This window comes from Botrytis fragariae, assembly GCF_013461495.1.
Source record: "Botrytis fragariae strain BVB16 chromosome Unknown tig00000061, whole genome shotgun sequence".
NCBI lineage: Eukaryota > Fungi > Ascomycota > Leotiomycetes > Helotiales > Sclerotiniaceae > Botrytis > Botrytis fragariae.
Window position 1 is genome coordinate 895,150 of NW_023500994.1, and position 27,529 is coordinate 922,678.

Consider the following 27,529-nt stretch of genomic DNA (forward strand, 5'->3'; position numbering starts at 1 on the left):
CTGGGGCAAATGCTCCTAAATGACGTCATTGAGAGCTACTCCTCCTGTGGCTGTTCATTACACACCTATCAAATTTCTTTCTCAGTCGCACTTGCCACAGGCATAGCCATTAACGGCAGTTACTAATCAAATAGTTCTGTGGATATTATTGTGGCGGTGCAACATAGCTAGAAACAACGAGACAAGAATCGTGATGATGGTTGTGTGCATTTTGTACTACAGTATTATGAAACCGCAACCACAATTTCTAGAACAGTACCCCTCACTCAATCTTCTTGATGCTCTTATGTCCAAGAACATACAATTTATTTCGATCAAAGTATCCTCAAGGGCACGATGAAGATAATCAGTCGGCATTATCAGCTCAGGGTAAGAGAGATTGAGCAGAAAGTTGTCCTAACTAATTAGGATATCAAGGTGTTTGGTTCCCTGCGTGAAAGACTCTACAATGTGATCTAACTGATGCGAACTTGACCCTATCGCTTTCTGGTAGAATAAGGAAGAATTCTTATCTGTATACACAACTACAAATTGGAGCACCTGCAGCCAATATTTCCAAAGAGCATCGAAGAGGACCTAACGTCAGGAAAGCTTGCTCTTATGATGAGCATCTTGCGAAAAAGACAGATTCGAGGACATATCATCATTTCTTAGATATTGATCATTTTATTTAGCACAAGAATGACCAAAAAATTCTGAAGCCAACCATAACGGCGGGTAAGGTGGGACGAGCTGACCCGCCTTGTCAATGGAAAACTAGGAACTCAATCTTGTGTTCCGCTTTACTCGAGACAGATACGCTGCCTTGTAAATTCTTGACCAAAGTAACGCCAACCATTGAGTGGAGGCATTGTTCTTTTAACAGTTGAGGCACCATCGATATTGACGTATTTGCGCACCCAGAAGTCTTCCAACCTCATGCACCCAATTCTTGTGAAGCTTTTGTCGCCTTTCCGTAGAACTATGAGGCCGTGAATACTAAAACGCTTCTCTTCATCCGAGCCGATTTCGGTTGTAAATAGAAGACCAAATGTTTGCTCTCCAACTTCAGGCTCAACACTCAACGACAAACGAATTACGGCGAAGATCCCTGGGGCCCGTTCCTCTAACATGACATGGTGGTGACAGGTCCTGAAATCTAGGTTTGGAAACTCACCAGAATTCGGTAGTCGATTTGCCCCGACAAGCCTGAGTTTGGCTAATGGGCCAGTCACATACAGATGCTTCGCTTTTTGTTCGTAAAAATAAGTCGACTTGTCTGGAATCTCGACAGATATCGGTGCACATGTTAAGTGTCTGCAGAATTTTCCAATCCTTCATGAACGCTGCTGTATCTGGGGGAATAAGCTGTTGCAAAGATTCTTCAATATATCTACCCTTACAGTGATATAGCACTCCCCTGTCAGTGAAAACAAGGCACCGTGTATATAATAAACCCTCTTGATATGTCCAACCTCTCTGTGTCCAGGTGGATGACCGTGTAGAGTTAAGTATTGAAGGGAGCTCTAGTAGGGTGCTTCCACCGATATGAGTCTCCGTTTGGGCTAAACGAGGAATATTGCTTATCCCAGGTAACCCATCAGCAGCCGTCTTTCCAGCAGCTGCAATGATGGTTATACAAGTCTTAGCATAAACTTCATCCATGGAAAGAATCAGTCGGTGTTTCTCTGGGTCGTCCTGTCTAATGCACTATATTGATACTTTAGCGTTTCTTGAGCCACAAAGGTTTAGTCGGTAACTTACGTATCTGTCGACCCAAATAAACCTCAGACCCAGCTTCAAGGAAACCTCAATAGCGTCCTTGATCACAGCTGGGACCTTGGTGCTAGTGGATTGTGCACATCCCCAAACGCAAGACAAGGCTACGTACTGGCATGATTTGGGTACCGGAACGAGCGAAAGAGTCGAAGAGGCGGCCAGACAGTCAATGACGAGAAGCTCAGGCACAGACAGTGAATTTGCGCCGAGGCAGCTCTCATGTTGTTGGCAACACTCTGAAATGGCGTTTATACTGTCATCTTTGGAATTGGAGAATATGCACTGCTGACAACGAGAAACACTGTCGATATTGCACACTATCACACCATCACATACTCGCACACACGCACACGCACACACACACTCTCTCTCCCTCCCTGCTATACTGACAGAAGAACGACATATACTACAGAGTGAAGCTACAAGGAATTGATATTTGACACTGTATAATTCACAAAGTTCAAACACAACTCTTCCCCAGCTTGAAAAGAATTGAACAAGACAAACCTGCCTCGCCATCAAAAGAAAATGGGGATCTAGAACTAGAGTTAGAGCAATATCCTCTGACGCAAGTCTTCGAAAGACTTACTGACTTGCTTGCTGCTCGCGCGTATCTGTATGAAAATGGAAGCATTACCTACCTAGCTACACTAATCTCCAGCCCAAACCTCCTGTCGACCACAAGCACTATCGACCACGGGCATGAGCACGAGCACGACCATTTGCAGGAGCGCAGAGCACACAAAAACCACGAGAAGAAAGAAGAAAGATGCACTCATCATCAGTGTCACCACTTATTAGCTGGGAGCACTCTTTTCAAAAAGAAGGATAAGAAGCAGCAATGGTAGTAGTATAAACAAGCGAGGAATTTGAGAAGGTTGAAGAGATTGAGGAAATACTCCTCCTATCAGGCGCCGGACTTGCGGTACTGTTGAGTGGTTTGAGCTTGAGGACTGCTTCGATTTTGGGGAGTAGGTTAGAGTATAGACTGTATACTGGATATACGTATACACGTAGACACACAGACAAGAACAGACTAGTAAACAATCCATCGGGCAATCAAATGATCAATCAATCAAATAGTCAATCAATCCAAAGAAAGAAAAGCGAGAAAAAGGCAACAGTTCAGAGAGGTGATAGGTATAAAATTGTCTGCTGTGGTAAGGTAGGTAGGTGACTATCCAAATACCCCCCTTCCTCCCCTCTATACAGACAGGCAAGTGAGTGATTTGGAATTCAAAAATTCCATTTATACAACACTTCTTTCCTTCCTTTCATCTTTCTTTCTTCCTTTCCTGCTACCTAGTATCCTAGTCATAATTCGTGCATCCATCCATTTCTCCATCCCTCCGTCGCTCCATCCATCCGTTGCTAATCCATAATACTTAAAACCGCGATCAATCAATCAATCGATCAAGTCACCTCTCGTCTCCATCGCGGTAGCGATGGAGAATGAAACCCCAAAGAAAGGGAAGAAGAAGAAAAATCTATAATCCCCCTGAGCAAACAAATAAACCAACCAACAAACAACTTGAGAAGCGCTATACAAACTTGGAATGGATGTCTTATCGCTAATCCAAAAAAAAAAAGCATGTGTGTATTTCTTCACTCTCCAAAACCCGCCCAAAATCAGTAGAACCTCCAACCATCCAACCATCCTATGAAAACGCCAGAACTGAATTGCAAACGGTAAACCAATTTATACCAGGTCTCCGATTTGCAAAACTCCTATGAGTTCGAGATCATCCATGACCGCCAGGATAGTATTCTCAGAGTATGTGCTGTTCTTTTCCGAACCAGACTTCATGTACATCTCCTTTGCAGCAGCGACTTCGGTTTCAGCCGGAATAGTAATCCATTTAGTGCTTGGAATCATCAAACCCTTGATAGAAGAAGCTTGTAAATCCATATCAGCTTTTCCAAGCTGTTTGATGGAGCGAGGTGGGACAACGATGTCGGTGCCACATCTCGCCCATCCGGATTCGGAGCCATACGCTTTGATAAGAAGATCGGCTCCAGTGTTTGGTCCACTGCCCAGATCTGGCATGTCGGCGAGACAAATGGCGATATCAGATACTTTTTGGGGTGGTTTGAAGGCGGCGCCAATGGCACCACCGGGATGATATTTGGAAAAGACGGTGGAGATGTTTCCGTGGATTTCTCGGGCAATGACTAGAGCGAGAGCATCTCCTACGGCGATTGCCATCGTGGTAGATGTGGTTGGGGCTGCACAGCCAAATGATACTGTTTCTGGTTCAAAAGTGGGTGCTGGCAATAAGATAGTTTTTGGTCGACGTCTGATGATTTCGCAATTGGATCGATGGGTGTGACCGGTCAGGATGATCATTGGGAGAGATGGATCGAGATGAGGAAGTAACTCGAGTAATTCGGGGGTTTTGCCCGAGAAAGAGACGAGAAGAATAGTATCATATTTGGTGATCGCTCCAAGATCTCCGTGTACCGCTTCGGTGGCGTGAATAAAAACTGCTTGGATGGCGACACTACGCATTGTCGCGACGAGTTTCTGGGCAATGTAGCCACTCTTTCCTACACCGCAAATGACGAGCTTCCCTCTCTCGCCAATGGATCTTTTGATCGCATCCACAGCATGATTGAACCCATCTCTTGCGACTGGATCGGTATCATATAGCATGGTTAATGATGATAGTGATGTAGCTTCTGTACTAAGAACATGAACTGCTCCTGATAAGCGTTGACTAAAGGGTGGACATCCCTCTTCTATTTCTAGGGGGGTCAATGACATCAGGTCGTCCAATGGAGGAGGAAGTTCGTCGCATGGTGTACTTGGAGTTGGTGGTGATGGTGGAGCTGAAGCCGGAAGGCAAGTGTGAGGTGCAGAACTGAGAAGGTACACCTCACTGTTTTGAACGGGATGATCGTAAGCCATTTTTGATATGTAAAAAAAAAGAGTATAAATTTAAATAAATGGTGCGTGATGATGTGATATGGTATTAAGCTTCCAGAGCCGATTGATGATAAATAGACGTTGGACAGCTCCGCTGCTTTGAATAAAGGTTTATATGGCTTTGAAAAAATAAATAAAGCTAATATCCGATATGAGAGGTCTTAATTAAAAATGTTAGCCAGAACAAATAAGGATAGAGACTTCAATAACTTTTTTACCTTTCTAAATTCGTCGGATAGCCTTTATTATATTCTAGAATGATATCGTGGACGTGAAAGAGTCTAGCGGGCTAGGGCGTGGGTAAGAGTTATGACTAGGATATCTCAGACGATAGCTCCACGTAATGGGAAGTTTCGGTGCTTCAAATAGAACGGAAAGTGAATCGACGTTTACGGATCATTCTGAAAGCATTGTAGAAGGGTGCCATGGGGGGGATTTGAATATAAGAGATGAACAAGGTTTGTGTAACAGATGCTGTGGATGTAGTCGATGGGTGGGACTACCGTGAAGGGGAGAAGAGGGGAGGGGGTGGAATACCTTTATTGATAAACAATTTACAAGGGGGAACCGCTTAGGTGAGGATGAGAGAGAGTACTGAGCACTGAACACTGAGCAGTGATGCACTTTAGAGGTGGGCCGTGGCTGAAAATTGTCTGGTCTTGATATCGGTATACTAGGTACTAGGTAGACTAGTCGGTGCTGTATATAGTCTGTCTGTATTTGATAAAGTCGATGGATAAGAATACGATTTCTTCGATCTAAATCGATGACCGAGGGGCTTGAGATTAGTTTTTAAATATGAAAAGGATCTTGCCGTTCCTGTCTAGACGAGCTCTAGCTAGGTATGGAAGCTAGAGAAGAAGAGCAGAAGATGAATGGACTACGGATGGCAGGGAAGTGAGGGAGCTAAAAGGAAAGCCGACAATTAGACTTTCTAGAGTAGGTACTGCGTACATCATACATGGTAGTAGTAGTAGTACCTCTGTGAGTAATAGTTGAATGGCATGTATACTACCAAGTAGTTCATCTAGGTGTTGTCAGTATTGTTGTTCTTAGGGTAGATCCAAGTCCCAAGTTTCTTGTATTGATCTTATTAGTATCATCGATTACCGGTAATCTCTAATAATATATCGTATGTCTAGCTTTAACGATAAAGGATTTCTTCCGATTTGAGTCGATTGATTAGTTTCCTTATTTATCGAGAGTATAATCGGATACCGGTAGTCTAGACAGCTAAGTACCTGGTCTCCTAGGTAGTATAGATCACTTTACGATAGAGCCCTTTGATATCGTCGAGAGAGTTTACCTTGGTAGGCATAGTATGGAAAAGACTACCTACCTACCTCACTCCCTAGCTAATGTGCAATTTCTCTTTTACGTCGTCCCAGCACGCAATTTTTACCCTGGTAAGATGTCACTGCATTCGGACCCTCAAAATTCCGTGATGTACCCAGTCCTAAGGATTTCTTTGATCTCTAGTCTCTCGTTTGGAAATTCCTTTGCCCACTATTTCTATTGTGCCGATGCTCAGGATTCTCCAGTAATTTAAACATGACACCGATATCTGCATTGTGATTTGTTAAAACCGACTCACATGGAGTCACGCTATACTCGATGCGATATGCTACAAAGTCATAGCCTCATAGAGTCAATGATGATTGATTACAAAGGACAGAAAAGTGGTGATGGTGGCATTCCTAGTAATTCCGATAATATGATAAAATGTTGTGCTTTCGTAGTCCGGGGTTTGCAGCATTTCCGAGGTATGATTATGATTAATGATAGAGCGAGAGTCTACACGAGTACGAAATCTTACATGCAGATGTGGCTAATATGCTGGTATCAAGTCATGTCTAACTGTCTCACTGAGATTATGATAAAGATTGATAGAGATAGATCGATCTGTCTGCTACCTACCTACCCATCCCGATAGATAACTGTATTCATCCAAACTCCTAAGAGCTTTCAAATACAAGGAAAATAGTTTATAAATTTTGCATACGGAATACCTGGTAATAACTTCTTGGCTATATGATGTTTCGGGCTCTTGAGTCTTGAGATCCATCATCCTTGAGACATGCGCGACTTGCCTTTCCCGCCTCTTGGTTTTGTTGATGCTTTTTCTTTCCTTCAGACGACAAGAATCTATGTGCTTTGACACGTGCCGTCGGTGTAAAACCTTCTGGTAATACAATGTGGATAAATGTTTGCGAATGCTGATAACGATGTCCGTCGTACAGTGTGCGATGCAAAGTCATGGCATTTATGTGGCAGGTACTAGGACCTCGAGGTAGGTATTATCGAGGCACCTTACCTTTTGGGAATCACATATTGCTGTCAGCTCAAGGTTGCGAGAGGTGGATGTCGGTTAACGCGTGAATTTGAACTTTGCCGTTGGCTTGAGACTTGAGTTGATATAAATATAGATAGAAACTTTAACCATGAAATTTCATACAGCATTAGCATGAACATTGGCACTGGCATCAACATCAACTTTGTGCTTAAACTTGCCTCCAAAAGAATTCGAGAATCCACTCTTGCTTCTTCTTCTTCTTTTTTTCTCTCCAAAGGTGTCGCAACATGAAATGAATCCCTTATCTTTCCGTAACCACAAAACCATCATCCCCATAATTCCGAAGCAGAGTTCCTCTCTTCTCTCACAAGCCAAATGTTTGAGCTTCTCATCGTTCAGACTGCATTCGATATGTTGGAACAGAATTTATGGAGTTGAGAAGTTTTGAAATCGCCAAGAGAATCAATGAAAATGCATTCGTTCACTCCACCACTCCACCACACCATTGCTACATTTTAATTGCAAGTGTACCAGGACGGAACTTCAGGAATCAAATCAGGGGAGAATGAAATTCTCCATCGATTGGAAGAAGGGTGGGTTTGACGATAAGATCGAGATTGATGACAAGGCAAGATAACAGATCCAAAAATATCCCTGCTTGTGTGTGATGATCACAAGGAATATGAACCCTAGGGACTCAAGTGCCGAGGGAATGTGAGGTCACATGATTTTTCTGTCACATGATATCGTCTTTCATAACGTGATCTTTGGTACGTGTCTTTTGGTGGCAGAACCAGTCGAGCCAGTCAAATCCAAGCCAGGTCAAGATTTTGAGGCGTTGCAAAGGATGTCGAGTTTAATATTGAACATCGAAATGCTGAGGCTTTGAGGAGATTTCTCTCATGGCATCGATATCATGGGAAGTTCGATTGCGCCCGGCTGATGATGGCGACACTGCGATTAGATTCAATTAATCAGACATGGCAGAAGAATATACACAAAAAATGAGAACTATATACAAAGCTACCTACAGATGATCCTGCTGTTTCTGGTATTCTCAACTCTGAAAGCAGCGACTTGGGTGACTGCAGAAGGAGAATTGAAGTCGTTTGCAACTTCCTCATCTATCCAGTTCAATTGAATTCATCGTTCTTCCGATAATTACACAAACTACGAAAAGTCTTTACTTATCTCAATCTCCTCTTGTCTTCGAGAAACGACATCTCATCAATCTTCATCGTTCAACAGATTAATATTACGTACACTCCAGGACTTGACAACATCTGTCAGGTATGTCTTACATTCTTGTCCATAAATCTCATATTCTTCATCCTCTCCCCGCGTTTTCCCCGCATGAAAGATAAACCGGCCAACTTTCTTGTCGCGAATCATCTCAACAGTTAATCTGGAGTTCCACAGTTGAGCCACCATAATCTCTGCATCTTTGCAATGTCTCCGCCCGTCTATACACACGAACGCTGGTCTCCAGATCTTCTCCTTTCAGGGAATTTTCGCCTTCAAAGATACCATGAATTGACAACTTGAAGCAGATCAATTGACCAAACAATCACTCTTTACCTACGAACATTGATCGTCATAATATCTGCGGGACCATTCTTCAACGTGAGTGATACTCTAGCAGGTACCCTTGAAGCTTGGATGACTCTACTAATCCCTATACAGTACTCAGCTCATTTCAATTCCAAAGCATCGAGCCAGTAAGTAGTACCTTTCTCCTGCCATCTAATGGGAGCACTTCCGGCAAGACGGCCACCGCATAAGGTCTACGTCTTTCTATTCAATGTATCTGGATATTGGACATCCATTCGGGGATCAAACTGGCAATGTTGATATTTCGCTTGAAACTACTTTTCAATGTGAAGATTTGATTTGAACTCTCAATCATTGGATCCTGAGCTCTTGACTAATGTGTCGATTTACAGTAGCCGATCAAAATGGCAACTATCCAAATCCGCGAAGCTACACAACAACTTGTCAAGAGACAGAACTGGGCAGCTCGTGAGCCTGGTGTTATTGTTGTTTTCGCCATTGTCTTCATCGTAGCATCTGGACTTATCGGTCTTCAAGTGTCTCGATGGATCTCTCGCTATAAAGAAAAGCAAGCAGCAAAGCATTCCACTGTCTGATCAAAGCATTCATGTCAATACGAAAGGAATCATAAATCATATGGATCTCGTCATCTCAAGGGGTGGGGCGTAAAATAGCGATCCCAAACTTGATTGCGATAATATGTAGAATCTTGAGGGGATTTGGGAGTCGACGCTTAATTAGCAGGATCCCATTGTGTTGCTTTGTTGCTACAGATGCTGAGGATGAGCTCTGAATTTATCGGTCGAGTTCGATAATTCTGACATGAGGTCCAAATACTTTAATCAATGGGCATCATGTAACATCACGTTTTTGCCAACTCTGATACGTTCCGATATGGGATTCGTGAATGTTTAAAGAGAACCTCTATGTCGACAAAGATTACTTTTGTTTACTTAGTTTTGAGAACATTCAATCTTACCAAGTAGTTTACCAACGGGAAGTCGAAAAATCTTGTTTGTCGTCATGATAAAAGCCAACAAATATGGGGCGAAGGTCCCTGCACAACATTTTACACTCCAATTGTTCTGATGGTGTCAATTACTGAAGATCAACACAAGAATAAATGAGGAGCGGCATGAATATATTTGGACCCCTTTATTCAGTGGGAGCAAAAGGGAATTCTTCTGCAAAGCTATTGATCTTCATTCAGAGCTGCCAGATTACCATCTCGTGTGGCATTCTATCTTAGCTAGGATTATACTTTATTCCAAATCATTCATGACGATATTCTAAGAGTTTTCTAGCGCCAAGGGCACACCAATGCCTAGGGCACACCAATGCCTAAGGGTCTCTCTAGTGAAGGCAGTTAGTTTTCAAAGTTTGGTGATCATTTACCTGCGAACTGGCTAGTCGCACCGAGTGGTGAACGTCATGGTGGTACTACTTCTATTCAATTTCTCGGCCCGCAGATCGCAATTAGTACAACACATTTGATATGCGGTGCCTATATTACTACCGACGGCCTCTAACGGTTTCCGACTTCTTCTTCTTCTTTCCCCTTAATCACTATTTGTTCACTGTGTTAATATTTAATCATAATCATGCTCAAACTCTCTGTTGTTGTCGTAGCAGCTAGCTTGGGCTTCATTGAAGCTAAATCTTGCACTGATATCTCTATTCCAATTTCTATCAATGCTCGAAATGGAAATTTCAATATCCCACCTCTTTCAGATGCCATTGCCGTAACAAAGTTTGCACAGGATTTCCTAAGAGCTGGGCAAAATTACAGTGCATCTACGTTATCAGGATTCTCAACGGTAACTGGCCAATACAATATTGCTGCAACTGTTTGTGTACCAAGCGAGTCAAGCAGCAACTCTGATTCATGGCAATTCCTTACTCATGGAATTGGCTTCGATAGATCGTAAGTATAAAACTACGCTGTCAAATATACCTACTGATTGTTTATATAGGTACTGGGATTTGCCATTCAACAACTACAACTACTCATACGTGGATGTTGCTGTTGACCAATATGGCTATAGCACTTTAGCTATCGATCGCCTTGGAATAGGTGAATCCTCAAAAGCTGACCCAACATCAGTCATTCAAGCACCTGCCGAGCTTTCGGCAATTGTAGAAGTGACGAAATTACTACGTGCAGGTGACTTACCAGGCGTCGAGATCTCAGAACCAAACAAGATTGTCCATGTCGGTCATTCTTTTGGTTCAATCTTATCATATGAACTCGCTTCAGCATACCCAAATATCACAGATGGACTCATTCTCCAAGGATTCTCCCTTGACGGTTCTGCCCTACCCCAGACAATTGCAGGATTCAACATCCAGTCTGCATCCGTAAATCAACCTTACAAATTCGGCGCTCCTTCCATCTTCTCGCTTCTCGATTCCGCAATTTCTCAATTAGAAAGCACATTTAGTAAAATAGGATATTTCTACACCGCCGGCTCAAACAAAGATACAGGTAACATCTACGCCCAGAATCTTGCCGATGGTTATCTCACCTGGGCCAATCTCGGCGCTAACCAATTCAACTTTCTCGCGCCCCCATACTACGATCTGGAAATCGCAGAATACACTGAAAAATACAAGGAACCTTTTACGACAGGAGAACTCCTCACGTTGGCGGCGCAACCGTCTTCGGCGCCGGAGTTTGAGGGTCCGGTGCTGGTGCTGACCGGGAATGAAGATGCGATTTTTTGTGGGGGCGATTGTATGGCGGGTGGTGGAAATGTGTTGGAGATGGTTGGAGAGGCGTTTCCGAAGAGTAGGGCTTTTAAGCCGTATGTGTTGAGGGGGTGTGGGCATGCGGTTAATGTGCATTTTAGTGCGGGGGAGGCGTATCGGGTTATGAATGAGTTTTTGGGGGAGGAGGGGTTCTAGGTTAGGATGGGGAGAGGGGATGAGATGGGGAAAACGAGAGGGATAGAGGGGGTGTGAGGGTGGGGAGGAGATTGCGGGACTATTTATTTATTCATTCATTTATTTATTGTCTTGTGATTAGATAGTTTGTAATTTGTAATGAATTATGAGAGCGGTTAGATAGATGATAGATGATAGATGATAGATGATAGATGATAAATGGATAGATTGATGATGAGGATGAGCACGAGGATGCGAATGAAAATAAGAATGAAGATTATTTGATATTTGAAGAGAAAGAGAAGACGAGATGAGGTGAGGTAAGATAAGTTAAGCAAGAAAGAGTTTTGATTTTGAGTGTAGTAGTTGGGGATTGGCACCGAAATGAGAGATATACTTGTTTTCAAGAGAAGGAAGGGAAAAGGACTCGTTGCTTTTGCTGAAGAATTGATGTCTATTTGTCTATCTCATCTATTTGAATGCATTATGATATCCAGGCTTGGTGTACGAATCGCACTGAGATCATTCTATTCTAAGACATTTCTGTCTTGATACATAATCGCTGTCTCTGATTCCTTCCTCGAAATTCGAGTTTGAAGGCTGAAGGTTGAGACTACCTCTCGCCGCATCCTATTTTATAAATTCATCCCCATTCTCAAATCCCACCACCACTCATACCTTGTACCTAAAACCCCTCTGACCCGCCGCCACCGTGCCCTCATTAACTGCTCCATCCACCACCTCTCCCCTATCCAACTTCTTGTTCAACCTCACCAGCATCGTCCTCAACACCAACGCTGCACACATCGCCATAAAGATCATTCCACAATTAACACTCATCGCAACCACGTATCTCGGGCCCGCACTACTGGGATACATGTAACTAGAGTAAATACTACTCGCATTACTCACTGCATTGATGAATGCTAAGGCCACTGCTCTCTTAGCAGGGGGACGTGGCAGCGTGTTGGAAATCCATGCCAGGGCGACCACGAAACCGGTATAGCAGCCGGGAACCATCAGCATCATGGCGAGATAGCGGGGAGCAATACTTGTGGTTGCGGCGGCGAGGATGAATGCTACAAAGGCGAAACAGAGAGGAATGACAACGTGGAGGAAGCGTTCGCCGGTTTTATCGGCGTGCCACGCGTTGAACATGGAGGTGAAGAGGGCGAGGACGTAAGGGGGAGCGGTGAGAAGGAGAGATTGAATACGGTTGTATTTTAAGGTTGCGACGACGGTTCTGGGATGTGTTAGACTTTGTTTTTCTCAGATTGTATTGGACATGGGGAATCTTACGGGAAGAAATTGGTAACAGACGCAGCTGACACAATACCAAACAAGATTATCACCAGGATGTAAGTTTTGATATCTGTGAACGCGAGTTTCAAGCCGTGCTTGAAAGTTTGCTGATGGCTGTCCACCCAATCGTCCATGCCCACGTCCTCTTCCAAACGCCAGACAGCCAATTCTCGTTCCCGGTCTGTCAACCAAGCCGTGGTGCGAGGGAAATTGGGTAGGATAAAGTAGGCAGTAGCGGCAATGACAACGGTGATTGCACCTTCAATAATGAAAAGCCATCTCCAGGCTAGAAGACCATGGACTCCATCCATACCACCCGTGATACCTGCAGCGATGAGACCCGAGAAGGCTCCGCTAATGAGGGATCCGGAATAAAGGAGTGCAGTGCGCAAGCCTAATTCCTTGCGGGTATACCAACATGAGAGGTAGTAGAGACAGCCGGGCTGTGTAGTGTTAGAGCTTGTGATATATCAAATCGCCACACGCACTAAAACTTACAAAATAAGCAGCCTCTATGAAACCGAGGAAGAATCTACAAACAAGAAGACCAGCAAAACTTTGGGTACCAGCTGTTGCACCTGATATCACACCCCAAATCATCATTGCCCCCGGAAGATATAGTGCTGGTTTACCTATTTTATTCAAGAATAAATTGGAGGGAATTTGCATTAGGAGGTATCCTACGAATAGGATACTGACACAAGTCTATGAATATTAGCTTTTATCACCCATGAACCCTTCACTGCATACCTGGTATTGATCTCCCACTAAATTTAAATCTTCCTCCATTCCTGCTAATCGCGCTGCTGCAATGTTGTTCTACCATGATTTAGTAAGCACCTGACATGTATGATAATTAGAGTAATTAACACACCCTATCTAGGTAATTCATGATATACATCAGAATGACCATAGGTAACAATCTCAGATCGATTTTCCTTTTGAGTTTGGCTTCAATACTGAGGCGTTCTTCAGGAGACAAGGCCGCGATCCATTCTGGCGGTTCAAGAACTCGAAGACCGGGATCTATTACCGCAGCTGATGTTGTCGAATCATCCTTATCGACATCCTCTATATAATCCGACTGTGCCTTGACATTTGACGCCATAGTCTCGTTCCTTGAGTCGCTTTGTTGTCGTGTTTCTGGTGTAGCTGAATCGAAGGCTTTTCTGATATTGGGTCTGTGGTTATGTTACCTAGGTACACTACTGCTGGTGTGAGGTATTAATTGTACCACAGAGTCGAGATCTGGTGGTGAATGTCCAAAACGAGAGAAGCCAAGTTAAAGTTTGATATCACAGACAAAAACATCCAGAATTGAGAGAAGCTTGATAGAATGCCATCTAGATAGAGAGAACGCCTTTTAATCACTAACATATTTCCATTGGGGCAAAGAAGTGAAATATGCATGACAGGTCAGAAGGTATCATGATCATCAACATCTAAAATCTGTGTATCCAGTCATCATGCCTGCTTTGGTAGTATCGATTGCTTATCAGTGCCTGTCATATTGCCTCACTTGCTATTTGACAAGAGAACTCTGCGGGGGAGGAAGGGCAAAGGAGCGATCAATAACAGGGGATAGCAGTGCCGACGAGAATGCGGGGGTTGTTGATCTTACTGGGGAAGTTAGCCGAGGACTCCGCAATTTAACCGGATTCTCTATTACCAACTTGAACTCTCTTTTGCATGATTCTTGATTTTTGATCTCTCAAATAATTCCCCCTCATTGCCAAGAGTGGAAAAGTGGAAAGCGCGGTGAGTAAGTCTACCGTTATATCCCGCTCCAAGGAACTCTCAATAATTTTGGTACAATGAGATATGTCAGCCTCTCAGCCAAAGCCAACATATCATGATGATAAATTGAACTAGTAACGCGTGTATCTATCCCGAGACAATACGGACTAGTATATACATATGGATATTATCATACATGCGAGGTTTCCCCGAATAGATGCTAATCGTCAGCTTCTACCTTCATTGGTTCGGAGTTTATGCAAACAGCGAAATTTCCGTTTTAGTATTCCCAATACATCGGGACACTTAGCATTGGCGACGGGAGTGTAGTGAAATGCTTCTTTTCTTGTATCGAGAATTTCGCGTTGTGATCTGTGGAACGGTTTATCTTGGCACATCTTGATAGCCTGGCCCACGAGGCTAATTGGATGAGTTGGATTGACGTAAAATCAGAGCATTTGTTGAGATTATCAAAGTTTTGGTTGCGGTTGGAGGATCTTCTCGAGTCCTTGTTTGATTGTGTCGTTCATACCTCGCGTTGCTGGTCGGCCAGTCTCTCTTTCAACAAACACGTGAATAATTTCACCCACTGACTTGACTTCTTCAACTCCCCTCTCGAATAACCCGATTTCGTAAGTAACACTGCTATTCCCAAGCTTATTGACACGTAAAGCTAGATCAGCGACAGCTGGAAATGCGATTGAACCAAAGAAATCACCATGGGAGTGCACAACTAGGCCGTACTGAGATGAGGTGGGTGGATGCAGACCACAATGTTCGATGAGATATGAGTTTACGATTGAATCGTACCTTTCACTAGTCTTAGCCCTAGAGTATACCCAATGTTCTCGATGGGACTTACAGGAAGTTATAGATGCTATTGTTCATATGGTCATACATATCATTGTCAGACCTCCAAATCTTGGGTCAGCTCATTGCGATCTGTGTTAAGACTGAGGACGTGAAGATACCATACCAGCGTGTTCTATATTCCAAAACATAGCCATAATCCTCTCGTCTTCTTCTCTTAAGCTCTTCATGTGACATATTGAGTGGTACTTAGTTCTTTTCTCTCAAGATATTAAAGGGAATATATTAGAGGTGAGAGGTTTGGAAGAGATGGATTTCGAAAAGGAGAACGCGATTAGGAGATTTGTTTCCAGCCGAGGTATGTTTGATTATTCTAGTAACCTAGACGACTCCAAGACAAATTGTTGTTGTTGGAAATAATGGGTTTTAAATAGCAAAGGATTCTCAATGTAAGTTCATATCATGCGCCAAAATGGATGTTCTCAACTTTGGTTTGAAATGTTCAAGTCCCTGGGCACTATGTATGCCAAAAGGAACAGGAGGTCTCTAAGTACTACCTTGCCTCCTAGGTAGGTACCAAGGTACTGCAATCATTAATTAGATTGATGATCAACCCTACACACCGCCTTGGGCAGAACATAATTTTCTAAATTGATCTGTACTTGCGCATCATAATGTCGATAAATCGTTCACCAGTTGTTTGCATTATTCCTCACATTAATTCAAATCCGATCAAGTGGCTCCTTCACCTCGAATCATTGCGCTTTTGGCCCGCAGGGCTGGAAGAATGAATCCTACCATGGCACTCGTCGAGACTTCAGTTGGATATCCTCCCGTGGAAGAGAAGAAACCATTTGAAGAACCCCCCGCAGTCGTGATTACACCTTCCGATCCATGGCCGCGACCATATTATTTAGATAATGGGTTACGCAGAGTCGCGCCGTACCATTTTACCTACAATACATACTGCAAACAAAGATGGAGAGGGAGAGAAATATTGGATATATTTTCAAGCGAATTTCGAGATAGGCCATTAGAATACTACGTACGTTTGGCATGATTCAAAATTACAGGAAGTCTTACTGACAGGCGTAGAAAGATGCCATGGAGCGCGGAGCTATCGCTGTGAATGGAAAACCTGTCGAGTCAACTTCACAAATCATCAAGAATGGAGATGTTATATCACATACCTTACATCGACATGAACCTCCCGTTACAGCTCTGCCAATATCAGTCGTACATGAAGATGAAGACATCATTGTCATTAACAAACCTTCCGGCGTCCCCGTCCACCCAGCTGGTCGATATAATTACAATTCCGTTGTTGAAATTATGAGGGCTGAGCGCGGCCATGGCTGGAATCCACTACCGTGTAATAGATTGGATAGACTAACCAGTGGTATCATGTTCATTGGAAAACACGCCAAGGCCGCAGAAGCACTAAGTTTACAGATATCAGGTCGCACTGTCAGAAAAGAATACATAGCACGAGTAAAAGGAAAGTTTCCAGATGGAGAAGTAGTATGTGATATGCCAATTCTGCAGATATCGCCAAAATTGGGGTTGAATCGTGTTAGGGCAAATGGCAAAGCTGCCCGCACGGTTTTTAAGCGCCTGGCATACTATCCTCCCGAACAGGATGAAGACAACTCCGAACAGACAGAGCTAGATCGATCGACAAAGGAAGGCTACTCGATCGTCAGATGCCTTCCAGTCACTGGTCGTACGCATCAGCTCAGGGTTCATCTACAGTTTCTAGGCCATCCTATTGGCAACGATCCTATATATTGCAATCAACGTGTATGGGGAACAAGACTTGGAGCAAATGACTCGGACGCAACTCAGGATACGGATGAAGACATTATTACTCGTCTCTCGAGGATGGGCAAGTCAGAAGTTGCTGATGCTGTAGCCTACCATGATGAAATGGTAGACGAATACAATAAGAAGAAAGCAGAGAAGATGTCCGGGGAGCTGTGTGAAGTATGCCAGACCCCATTATATACCGACCCTGGTGAACAGGAGCTGTCTCTATGGCTTCACAGTCTTCGTTATGAAGATGCTGGAGGGTCTTGGAGTTATGTGAGTCCTCTCCCAGCCTGGGCTTTACCTCCTGACGGTATGGATGGACCAACCGAAGTTGGAGGTATGGAAGAATTAGTTGAGGCAGTGAAGGAAGATAACCCCGAAATTGCATGAGCCACCACACCTTGAAAGTTATGCCTATTATCGACCTTATTTCGATGCGTTCTTCTGGATTTGCTTAGCTAGGTACCAAGAGAATCCATTCAGGTCCATGTTATACACACCATAGGGACTAACGACATCCATGATCTAACTCTTTTTGACTCTTTGCACTGCATATCACGGAAGACGGGTTGTTTTTATGTGGGTAAAGGAAGTATAATTGTCTAAAAGCGGTAGTACGAGAGGAGATCTCACGCTCCACTTAAGTAGCTAATCTCACGACTTCCTCCTCAATTCACTTCTATCACTTTGATTGCAGGTTTTAGTGAGGGCGATAAGATGTAGCTATCAATCTTCCGGGAATTTCCCAGTAATGCCGCGGAAGATCGAACTGGCCCCAACGCCCACGTGTGATAACGCACGGATTCGGGAATGCCGATCTTTGATTCCGTTAATAAATTTTGATCCATTTGTGAAATTCGTTAAATTTGAAGGACTTTTAAAATCTGGATCCCCAAAGAGTCCTCGGGAAGCCTCAAGAGTTGGCCGTTGTAGTTGTTGTTACTGCGGTCCATCAGTACCTGGCTATTAGCATCGTCACCATCTGCTGATTACAGGAACGAATAATCGAGCACAATTTATGGTATATGTGAGCAGGGGAGATATTGAATACTAGGTATCTTGGTATAACATCAATGTTTTGTTTACTAGACTGCTAGGTATTGAAATCTATGTATTTGTAAATTCTTCAACAATTTGATTTAACAATACTGTCATAGTTTCCGCTAGAAGAGTTGCTGAATGATTCCAACACTAGGGGCACTACTGCATTATTAGTATTGGAACATCTAATCCAATTTGAGGGCTTGAGTCCCGGCAAAGTTATAAGCCGACGTGAGTTATGTGCGGAATGTCGAGCTAATCAATTAAGGAGAATATATACGGACGAAGTACATAATACGTGTGTATATACGATGCACAGAAGGGACGGCATAACCCCTCTAACCTATTACTTTTAGAAATCTATAATCAAACCTTTTTTTTTTCTTCATACATCCAAGTCAAATTCGATTAAGTTCATTAAGCTCGCTCATACGAGATGTTATTCTCGGAGTTTCATTGGTAAAACTCTGCCACCGTACATACTACCTTCCACCCACCATTCAAACCTACCTACATCGTCCACCTAGATTTCTAGGAGTAACCTACAAATGGAAATACTCTAATGTAGATAGCGTCGCTTTTGGGCTTTGAATGATATGCTATGTATCTGGTACCGTCTACCAAGGCTGAGTTAATTATACTTTAATTTTCAAATTCGATCTCGTTCGAATTTCTTCAAAACCCCTCAAGCTTCCTCACAAGCTCATAATCCGTCTACGCCACGCCATAATTACTTGCACTACTAGTCAAAGTAGTTTGGAGCCAAAACTCGTGCATCTTGGCACTAGCTCACTACTTGGGTACTTACAGTAGAGTGACTACGGACCGCCCAAACTTTCTTTAATCTTCTATCTCACAATCCATCCTTATATGCATCATTTCATATATTGATTCATCTTGTTTGGAATCGGTACGACTTCCGTATCCGCAGTTTGCCTTCTCGAGTCTTATTATGCTCTGCTGTGCCGAAGAGTTTAAAGTATCTTCACAAGCAAGCTCGAACGACGTCTCCGAGTAGCTGATTTTCAGATCTCCGAACTACCGAAAGCCAAATCTACAACCATCTATATTCCGTGAAAGTTGAGCATCTTTGGAATTGCTTTATCTTGTTTTTACCGTTCCAATCGAGATTTTCATACGTCGATAGATACATTTGCAGCCAGCTTTCGCGTTGCTGGAATTTGATTCTAAAGTAACGCACGTACCCCAAACGATACGATCCATGGGTCACGAGGAAACCCAGGGGAACATCCAATCTGTGTTATAATCTACTCTTGCAACCATCTACAAAGTCTCCAATCATGTCCCAACCAATCCATGGCTCCAACGAACCGTCAGGGTCCGATGTAGATGGGATGAACCATTCAGACTCGATGAATGCAACCGGCAAGAAAGCCGGTGAAAAGAAACGAGGTACGAACAAGTCCGGCAAATTTACAAGAACCGATCTCTTAGCCATCTGTTCAATTCAAGAAGCAATCTGACTTTCATAGTATCCCGTGCTGGAACTCGCAGTGTATCGACTTTAAGCCCTGCCCAGTATGTACAGAATTTCAATGATAGTTTCTTGATGTGATGCTTTCGAGCAGGATCCAGCATACTATCTTCATTCTTTCATTGGGATTTGTTAATTAATTTGTATCAGGCTAGCAAGGAAAAGAGCCAATGATCGTGAAGCTCAGCGGAACATTAGATTGAGAACCAAGGTGCGGCAAACTACTTCTTGGTCTATTTCAACCTCAAGTTGAGATACTTGACCAGGTTTCACTTCCAAAACCCATTGAATTGGTTTGTTGACTAGATATGTAGGAGCATATTGAGAGATTGGAGGCCCGTATTGAAGAGCTTACCTGCGGTCGTGAATCTGGTGTAGAGCTCGAAGAGGTGCGGAAGCGCAATGAAGCATTAGAGCGAGAAGTGAAACAATTGCGTGAAAGTCTGGCACAGCTGAGGGACGATGATAGTTCGAGTACGTATGCACATTGCATTTTCTCGGTTTTTCAGTCAAAATTTTGAAATTAAGCCTCTACGCGTATTCATGGACTTTCCGGAGGAAGGGCCAAGGTGTCTGTAACTTTCTCGGCTGTCAAAGTTGGCGCTGTCAAGCAATTCCGGACACGGAAGCATATGTCAAGGACATTGAGAAATAGTTGTTTGTTCAAATATCGCCTGGATGTGTGTGATTTTGACATGCTTTGAACTATTCAACTTCTTCAATGAGTTATTATTTCCTAAGGCTAACCAAAAGCCACATAAGGTCCGGATCGATCTTCTATGTTGAATCTTGGACAAAGTGCAATTATGCCTGGCTCGTCAGCACGAGATGTCCGTCCAGCAATGGCTTCAACTAGGTCTATTAGCTCCGGAGCAGGGTGGTACCAACCACTACCTCCGAGAAATCCATCTGGTACTAACAGGCACTCATTCAGCATGTCATTCGGGCCTACGGATCTGGCAGCACCAATATCCGGGCCAGCTTCCACCAGTGCTTTAGATGAGACTAATCGATTTTCATATTTTGATCCGATCCCTGCCGTGAATTTCAATGATGGTATCGCAGTCCTGTTTCTTTGTTTGAAATTCAGTCTCTTTTGAATGTTTTAAATAATGACAGTTTATAGTAGGAAATTGGGCTCCGAGATCTATTCCATCAGATGCCGTTCAAGATTCCCACCTAGGTACTCCGCAGCCGCGGTCTTTGGTACCACAAAGTCTTACATCACCAGTCAGACAAGCAATACCGCCATCCTTGCCGCCATTTCAGTCACTTCAGCCTTGGGCTCTACCCATACTCAACACATCGACACCGACGTGTGGAGTTGACACATATCTAATGAATATCATAAGCGGACAAAGAGAACTAGCGAGACAGGGAGTACCCGAAGCTCAGATCATTGGACCCTCTCAACCTAGTATGAAGGCGCTTATCTACCCTGACGACCCAAATCAGACCCACGTGGTCTCTACAATCATTTCGAATCTTCTTACAAACCTTGCCGTCAAAGGTCTCGCCGAACGTGCAGGTTGCCTCTATCTAATGTATCACATTTGCCAATGGCAAATCTATCCCTCATCATCGACATACGGAAATTTGACAGATTGGACTTCACCTCGAACATCCCAGCTCATCACAGCTCATCCCTTGTGGGCGGATTCCATATTCTGGGGCAAACTCAAAGATAGGGTGATTGAAAAGCAAGAAATTTATGCGAATGAAGATTTTCAGAATGCATATATACTTTGCATTAATGCGAATTGGCCACGTCCGGACTTGGAAGCATTTAGGTTCGAAGGTAACGATATATTTATTACAGAAGAGTTTGAGAATCACATCAAAACTTTGTCAAACTGGAGCTTGGACGAAAGATTTGCTGCTAGATATCCCGAACTAGCACCTTTGGTGAAAATATCCGGACTGGGGGAATTGGGATTGCAAGGACCCTACGTATTTTAATGAGAATAGTTTACGGAGCATAGGCGTTATTAGACTACGAACGGGTTCATGAAGGCATGCAAATACCAAGGACATTTTTGGTGGGAAACATGGACATAGTGGAGATTGAAACTGGTTCCTGTACAAATGAAGAAACGAAATAATGACTTGAAACGTTCTTCATTCCACTGCAGCTAAGAACCCTAGGATCAAAGTGGCCAAATGAAACGTCAGCCACCACTTCGAGTACAATAAACTTTATCATATAGATTGGATCGAGATTGTGGCGAACTTTAAAACCACTGTACAGTGATTCCAAAGAAAATACATAGGAAGAGGTACATGTAAAGACGGAGATATAATGATGAGTATATTTACGAGATCACTAATCTTCGTAATTGGCCGGCCATGCAGATCTTATTCCGGCGCACCCTAGCAAACTCTATTGTACTGCCCGTTATGCCATCTGAGATGGCAAACAGAGGAAGATCTGTACAACAAGCTAGGTTGGTACAATATGCATACACGTTTGTGAGTACCCAGGTAGGTATGATTGATAAGCTTCGGCTGAAAGGAAGAATTTGGACATCAAATTATACGAAACAAAACTATGTATTAAAAATAGCTACCGATATTTCGATACTTGATATGATGATGAATCAAATTCCATCCAATCGTAAATGGTATATGAAATGGGAAAAATGATAGACTTTTTATTGAAATATTGATCCATATTTCAATCGATAACAATGATTATCTAATTTGAAATTGCATTTCAAGAAGAAGATTGTCTCCGCTGGAAATAAGTTCGGGTATTGGATGGTGCGGGATCTTGTATGAGGGGTCGTACGAGAGAAATCTTGTTTTGATGCCAAAGCTATATGTGAGGATCATATACCAAGACACCTAGTAGATCGGAGGACTTACGCTTGTCACTTGTATTAAAGTTTGAGACTGTTTGGAGGGGATATCGATGCAGCGTCGTAGGGCTGGGGAGACACAATACCATGAACGAAAGGAAGATGTCAGAAGTTTGTATCACGTGTTGACGCGACGGGGAATGCCCGCGATTTTGTAGATGCTGCGCTTTCTTATGTTGTTGTTTGATAGGAACTGATCGAGCGGACAACAATATCATGCATTGGATAGAATGAAAGACGAGCAATGGGGAGAGGGATAACGGTAAGAGGTTCCGTTTAGAAATGAACGTTTTAATTGCAGTACCTATTCAACGATGCCTTAACTGCGACGAATAGCCGTACCAAAACTCGAAACGCGTCAATCTTTTTCTGATTCTCTCTCATGAATGAGTTATTGATGAATGGACTTTGTTTCTTTGAATGCTCATTAGCAATTCGCTACTTATTTTCACTGATTTTAATTCGAGATCTTCTTCCATAAACGATACATTTGTAGCATTTCGGTATTGATAGCATCAACGAGGTCCTAGATTGCATTCCAGCAGGATCCTATCATGTCCCACACTTCGCATAATGAGGATGAAGTGAGCACAGAAGATGAGGAGTTTGAGCGGAGACCCGATAAGATAAAGGCACTGCTTGCAGATGGTGGGTTGAGCAGAAGTGTTTCCAATACATGCACTAATTGTTCTTCAGAGGTCCTTTCAATTTCCGACGACGAGGATGATAACGAGCCCGAACCAAAACCCTCTAATAATGACAAGAAAGGCAAACGTAAAGCTCTAGAGCAAGTGGAATGGTCAGACGATGATGAAGAGGAAAATCCTTACGAGAAATTCAAGAAGAGGAAGTCTGAGAAACGTAAGAAGCTGAATGCACAAAAGAAACGGATAAAGGAGCGAGCGAAAGATGCGAAGCAGGCGAAGGAGAAGGGGGGTTCGTCCAAAACAAATGAAAGGGCATGGGGCGACGATTCAGATTACGAAATGGACGATGAAATCCCCGAATATTTACAAATCAGGCGGAAGGAATTCGATACGAATTTAGAAGAAATGAAGAGCGCCGGCCTTCAACTTCCACCTGACTATTCCGATATATACTTCTCGGATGATCAGAGATTGGCAGAGCTTGAAGAACGACCGGATTTTCCTAGTACTGTGGAGCCATCAAGACCCTATGCAGATATCAATATGGAGTTATCCAATGGTGTCATACCAGCATCTATTGCACAGTATCTTCGAGACTATCAAGTTGATGGAGTCAAATTTCTCCATGAAAAGTTTGTCTATCAGAAAGGAGGTATCTTAGGGGACGACATGGGGTTGGGGAAAACTGTACAAGTGGCTGCTTTTCTGACTGCTGCGTTTGGCAAGACAGGAGATGAGCGAGATGGAAAACGTATGCGAAAAGTGAAGAACGCCGACGAAAAACGATGGTATCCTCGAGTACTTATTGTCTGTCCTGGTTCCTTGATTCAGAACTGGAAGAATGAGTTGATGAGATGGGGATGGTGGAATGTTGAAAAGTTTCATGGAGGCGTGAAGGAGAAAGAGTTCGTACTTCGGAGTGCACAATCTGGTCGGGTCGAAATTGTCATTACCACATATGCAACATACAAAAATCATAAGGATGCCCTGAATACCATTTCTTGGGATTGTGTTGTGGCTGATGAATGTCATCAACTCAAGGAGCGGACGTCTCTTACGACGCAAGCAATGAATGAAATAAATGCCCTGTGTCGCATTGGACTTACAGGGACTGCTATACAAAACAAGTACGAAGAACTTTGGACGCTACTCAACTGGTGCTCGCCTGGGAAAGTTGGTCCGTTGGCTACTTGGGTTTCAACCATCTCAGAACCTCTACGGATTGGACAAAGTCACGATTCCACTAATCAACAGGTAAAAAGGGCTAGGGAGACTGCGAAGAGGTTGGTTAATAACCTCATGCCTCATTTCTTTTTACGGAGGATGAAGACTTTGATTGCTCATCAACTCCCGAGGAAGACAGATCGATTGTTACCATGTCCGCTTACTGATCTTCAACGAGAAGCATACGAAAGGTTTCTTGAAAGTGATGTCGTACAGTTTGTCAGAAACCATAGCGAGCCATGTGATTGTGGCAATGGTAAAAATTTAACGCGTGGTGGCTGTTGTTATTCTAAAATACCTGGTACCATGACGAAATGGCAGGCTATGGTATTTCCTATCATGACCACACTTCAAAAGTTATCGAACCACTTGGCTCTTCTCTTGCCTAATGATGGAGATCCTAGGGAGAAGCAAGAACGAGATCTAGAATTCCTTCAATTGATGTTACCAGATAGATGGGAGGAACTATACAAAGCTCGAGATTCAATTGCAAATCTGTCGAACCCCGAGTTTTGTGGGAAGTGGAAAGTGTTGAAGAAGTTATTGAAACATTGGCACGAGGAAGGAGACAAGGTTCTGATATTTTCTCATAGTGTTAAGCTATTGAGAATGCTTCAACATTTGTTCCAGAGTACTAGCTATAATGTTAGCTTCCTCAGTGGCGAAATGAAGTATGAAGATCGTCAGGATACGGTAGATGATTTCAATTCTGATCCCAATCAATTTATCTTCTTGATATCAACCAAGGCTGGAGGTACGTTTACTTTTGTCACTTCATGATATTCTACGTTGCATATCTTTGTAGATTTTTGTTCCCCAAATTTGGTCCTTTGTAATACTGACTATGTCTATCTAATAGGCGTTGGCTTGAATATCACCAGTGCTAATAAAGTAAGTCTCATCTATCAACACACATCTCAGCGATGACTAATCTTACAGGTTGTTATCTTTGATCCCAACTGGAACCCCAGTTATGATCTGCAAGCCCAAGATCGAGCATACAGAATAGGTCAGCTCCGAGATGTTGATTCATTTCGACTTGTTTCTGCTGGGACCATAGAAGAAGTCGTTTATGCTCGCCAAATATACAAGCAACAGCAAGCTAACATCGGATACAATGCTTCGATGGAGCGTCGATATTTTAAGGGTGTACAGAATGCTGCTGGCCAAAAAGGAGAGATCTTCGGGTTAGATAATCTATTATCTTTTCACGCGGATGAAATCCTATTGCGAGATATCGTCAATAAAACTAACGTCGCAGAGACGAGAGCAGGAGTCGCCATGGCTAGTTTTGATGTGCAGGCAGCACTTGACGATGATGATAATCCTCTTCGCGCAGATGATGATGATCCTAATGGCGCCATGAGCCAACTTGCTGCTCTGATAACCAAAAATGAACAAGATATCAAGCGCATGAAGAAACCCACTCCAAAATCTGATCCCATAGCCGCAATCCTAGCATCAGCGGGCGTGGAATACACACACGAAAACTCAGAAGTAGTCGGCTCGTCAAAAGTAGAAGAAAGACTAAGTCGTCGTGCAGAGGAAACAGGTGGTGAGATTGGATATGGGGAAGAATTACTATTTGGACCCATGTCACAACAAGCGGAAAATGGCAACATACGTTATGAATTCCATCCCCCGAAGGAGATTATGAAGAGACAGTTCTGTACGATGGCGAAAATGTTTGGGTTTTCTAGTGCGACGGAATTTGCTTTTGTGGTGGAGGGATGGACGCAGAAACAGAGGACGGATTGTTTGGAGAGATTCTATTTGAAGAGGAGAGAGAGGTTGGAGGAGTTGGATAAGCAGAAAGCGGAGGAGGAGATTGTGGAGAGAATGAAGAGGGAGAGAGATCAGGCAAAAGTTGAGGTGGAGGGAGAGACGGAAAGTGATAATGATGAGTTGTGATGATACCCTTATTTGAAGTTTAGAGCAAAAGAATGGGCGTTGAATTTTCTAGGGCTCAAGTCTTGAGATAATATACCTTCATTAATTGAATGCGTGGGCTTGTAATCTTTAGGTTAGATTTGACGATCTTATCGCATGGATAATAAACACACGTCATATAACTTGCATCTCAATCTCGAAAGAAAAGAAAGCTGCTCCAACAATGAACAATCTATTCGAGCTAGTTAGTTCAGTTTGCACACCAGCGAGATAAGCGCCAAATAGTTTTTTGATTTGAAGGTCTCTGCAACGTCCCATGATAACAGTCATTGTTCCACAAGGCGTTGCACAAGCGGAGAATATGAGTGGTTGACGGGTACGCACATATGCGTGGAGGAGTGTCAAGTTTCGAGGAAAGGGGATTGGTAAGATTGGCTGGGTGAGTGGTGGGGAGATTCGTGGATAGGTTTTTGGAGGGGATGATTATTTAGAGGAGGAGAATGAAGTTTGAGAGGTAGGAAAATGAAAAGAAGGAAAGAAGGAAGCCGAGAAGTGAGGCGAGTTGAAATCGATTCCAGGAAAATGAGGGGCTCGAATGAGGAACTGAGACTTAGTAGATGGAGATTTGAAGAATCGAATTGAAAAGAAAAAAGAAAGAAGAAGGTATTCGGGTAGCTGCGAGGGTCCGCGGTGCTTTCGAAAGAAGGAGATTAGATTGGACAATCAAGAAGAAACGTGGAAAGAAGGATCTGCGAGGTGGTATTGAAGAGGAAAGTCAGGGTGTAGCGGCTAGTTGGAATCTCCAATGAATTAAGGGTCCAGGGATATGATATGAGAACCGGATATGCGCAGGTACGAGGAATGATAGGATTCGAAGATTTGTTGAGGTACCTGGGTATGCATTGATCAAGAGAATGCTTTTGTGGTTGGTGTGCTGTCGATACATATTTGAATTTTGGTAGATTCATATGGATGGGTGAGTAGCTTGCCGTGGATTTGGTGATGGGTATTTCTGGATAGTAGTGATGGTAATGGAGAATCACATATATGATGGATCGCACCTCTGATGGAGAAGAAAAAGAAACTTGAGTGGTGTGGATTCGGTTAATGGTTGGATTACTATTGGTGATTGGTTTGGTTGATAGGTAAGAGGGCAGCTCATCTTCAAGGAAATATGGAGTTGAAGTGCCGATTATGGACAGATACACTTTCTCTAGTTGTTGGTCCTTACTGCATGGAATGAGATGTGCCATCTCTTGTTCCTTTCTTTTTTTTTGGACTGGAAGTATTTGTGTTTTTTTACTG

General features: G+C 43.2%; 10 protein-coding genes across 10 annotated transcripts; 5 read left to right on the forward strand and 5 right to left on the reverse strand.

The window, feature by feature from the left end:
* Window positions 1-782: 782 nt before the first annotated feature.
* On the reverse strand, window positions 783-1,876 carry Bfra_008409 (putative tol protein; the record flags this gene model as incomplete). The annotated part of the gene is made up of 4 exons (XM_037338772.1): window positions 783-1,296; window positions 1,421-1,689; window positions 1,744-1,818; window positions 1,871-1,876. The coding sequence occupies 4 exons, from the start codon at window positions 1,874-1,876 to the stop codon at window positions 783-785; spliced, it is 864 nt and encodes a 287-aa protein (XP_037192078.1).
* A 1,581-nt stretch (window positions 1,877-3,457) lies between these two features.
* On the reverse strand, window positions 3,458-4,666 carry Bfra_008410 (putative sis domain-containing protein; the record flags this gene model as incomplete). Its single annotated transcript, XM_037338773.1, has 1 exon — window positions 3,458-4,666. One exon carries the CDS (start codon window positions 4,664-4,666, stop codon window positions 3,458-3,460), a length of 1,209 nt encoding a protein of 402 aa, XP_037192079.1.
* A 2,360-nt stretch (window positions 4,667-7,026) lies between these two features.
* Bfra_008411 (uncharacterized protein) lies at window positions 7,027-7,377 on the reverse strand (the record flags this gene model as incomplete). Its single annotated transcript, XM_037338774.1, has 2 exons — window positions 7,140-7,377; window positions 7,027-7,089 (listed from the first exon to the last, which is right to left on the reverse strand). The coding sequence occupies exons 1-2, from the start codon at window positions 7,311-7,313 to the stop codon at window positions 7,027-7,029; spliced, it is 237 nt and encodes a 78-aa protein (XP_037192080.1). The 5' UTR covers window positions 7,314-7,377.
* A 1,555-nt stretch (window positions 7,378-8,932) lies between these two features.
* Bfra_008412 (uncharacterized protein) lies at window positions 8,933-9,124 on the forward strand (the record flags this gene model as incomplete). The annotated part of the gene is made up of 1 exon (XM_037338775.1): window positions 8,933-9,124. One exon carries the CDS (start codon window positions 8,933-8,935, stop codon window positions 9,122-9,124), a length of 192 nt encoding a protein of 63 aa, XP_037192081.1.
* Window positions 9,125-10,129: 1,005 nt separating this feature from the next.
* Window positions 10,130-11,432, forward strand: Bfra_008413 (putative alpha beta-hydrolase protein; the record flags this gene model as incomplete). The annotated part of the gene is made up of 2 exons (XM_037338776.1): window positions 10,130-10,452; window positions 10,502-11,432. 2 exons carry the CDS (start codon window positions 10,130-10,132, stop codon window positions 11,430-11,432), a joined length of 1,254 nt encoding a protein of 417 aa, XP_037192082.1.
* A 651-nt stretch (window positions 11,433-12,083) lies between these two features.
* Bfra_008414 (putative pantothenate transporter liz1 protein) lies at window positions 12,084-13,821 on the reverse strand (the record flags this gene model as incomplete). Its single annotated transcript, XM_037338777.1, has 5 exons — window positions 12,084-12,654; window positions 12,711-13,156; window positions 13,212-13,418; window positions 13,464-13,532; window positions 13,588-13,821. 5 exons carry the CDS (start codon window positions 13,819-13,821, stop codon window positions 12,084-12,086), a joined length of 1,527 nt encoding a protein of 508 aa, XP_037192083.1.
* A 1,099-nt stretch (window positions 13,822-14,920) lies between these two features.
* Bfra_008415 (uncharacterized protein) lies at window positions 14,921-15,497 on the reverse strand (the record flags this gene model as incomplete). Its single annotated transcript, XM_037338778.1, has 3 exons — window positions 14,921-15,260; window positions 15,313-15,363; window positions 15,427-15,497. The coding sequence occupies 3 exons, from the start codon at window positions 15,495-15,497 to the stop codon at window positions 14,921-14,923; spliced, it is 462 nt and encodes a 153-aa protein (XP_037192084.1).
* Window positions 15,498-16,047: 550 nt separating this feature from the next.
* On the forward strand, window positions 16,048-17,459 carry Bfra_008416 (putative pseudouridine synthase protein; the record flags this gene model as incomplete). The annotated part of the gene is made up of 2 exons (XM_037338779.1): window positions 16,048-16,305; window positions 16,356-17,459. The coding sequence occupies 2 exons, from the start codon at window positions 16,048-16,050 to the stop codon at window positions 17,457-17,459; spliced, it is 1,362 nt and encodes a 453-aa protein (XP_037192085.1).
* A 1,952-nt stretch (window positions 17,460-19,411) lies between these two features.
* On the forward strand, window positions 19,412-21,564 carry Bfra_008417 (putative bzip transcription factor protein; the record flags this gene model as incomplete). Its single annotated transcript, XM_037338780.1, has 6 exons — window positions 19,412-19,523; window positions 19,604-19,649; window positions 19,756-19,816; window positions 19,920-20,079; window positions 20,368-20,682; window positions 20,732-21,564. The coding sequence occupies 6 exons, from the start codon at window positions 19,412-19,414 to the stop codon at window positions 21,562-21,564; spliced, it is 1,527 nt and encodes a 508-aa protein (XP_037192086.1).
* A 1,453-nt stretch (window positions 21,565-23,017) lies between these two features.
* Window positions 23,018-26,245, forward strand: Bfra_008418 (putative dna excision repair protein; the record flags this gene model as incomplete). The annotated part of the gene is made up of 4 exons (XM_037338781.1): window positions 23,018-23,111; window positions 23,160-25,088; window positions 25,194-25,225; window positions 25,274-26,245. 4 exons carry the CDS (start codon window positions 23,018-23,020, stop codon window positions 26,243-26,245), a joined length of 3,027 nt encoding a protein of 1,008 aa, XP_037192087.1.
* Window positions 26,246-27,529: the final 1,284 nt, after the last annotated feature.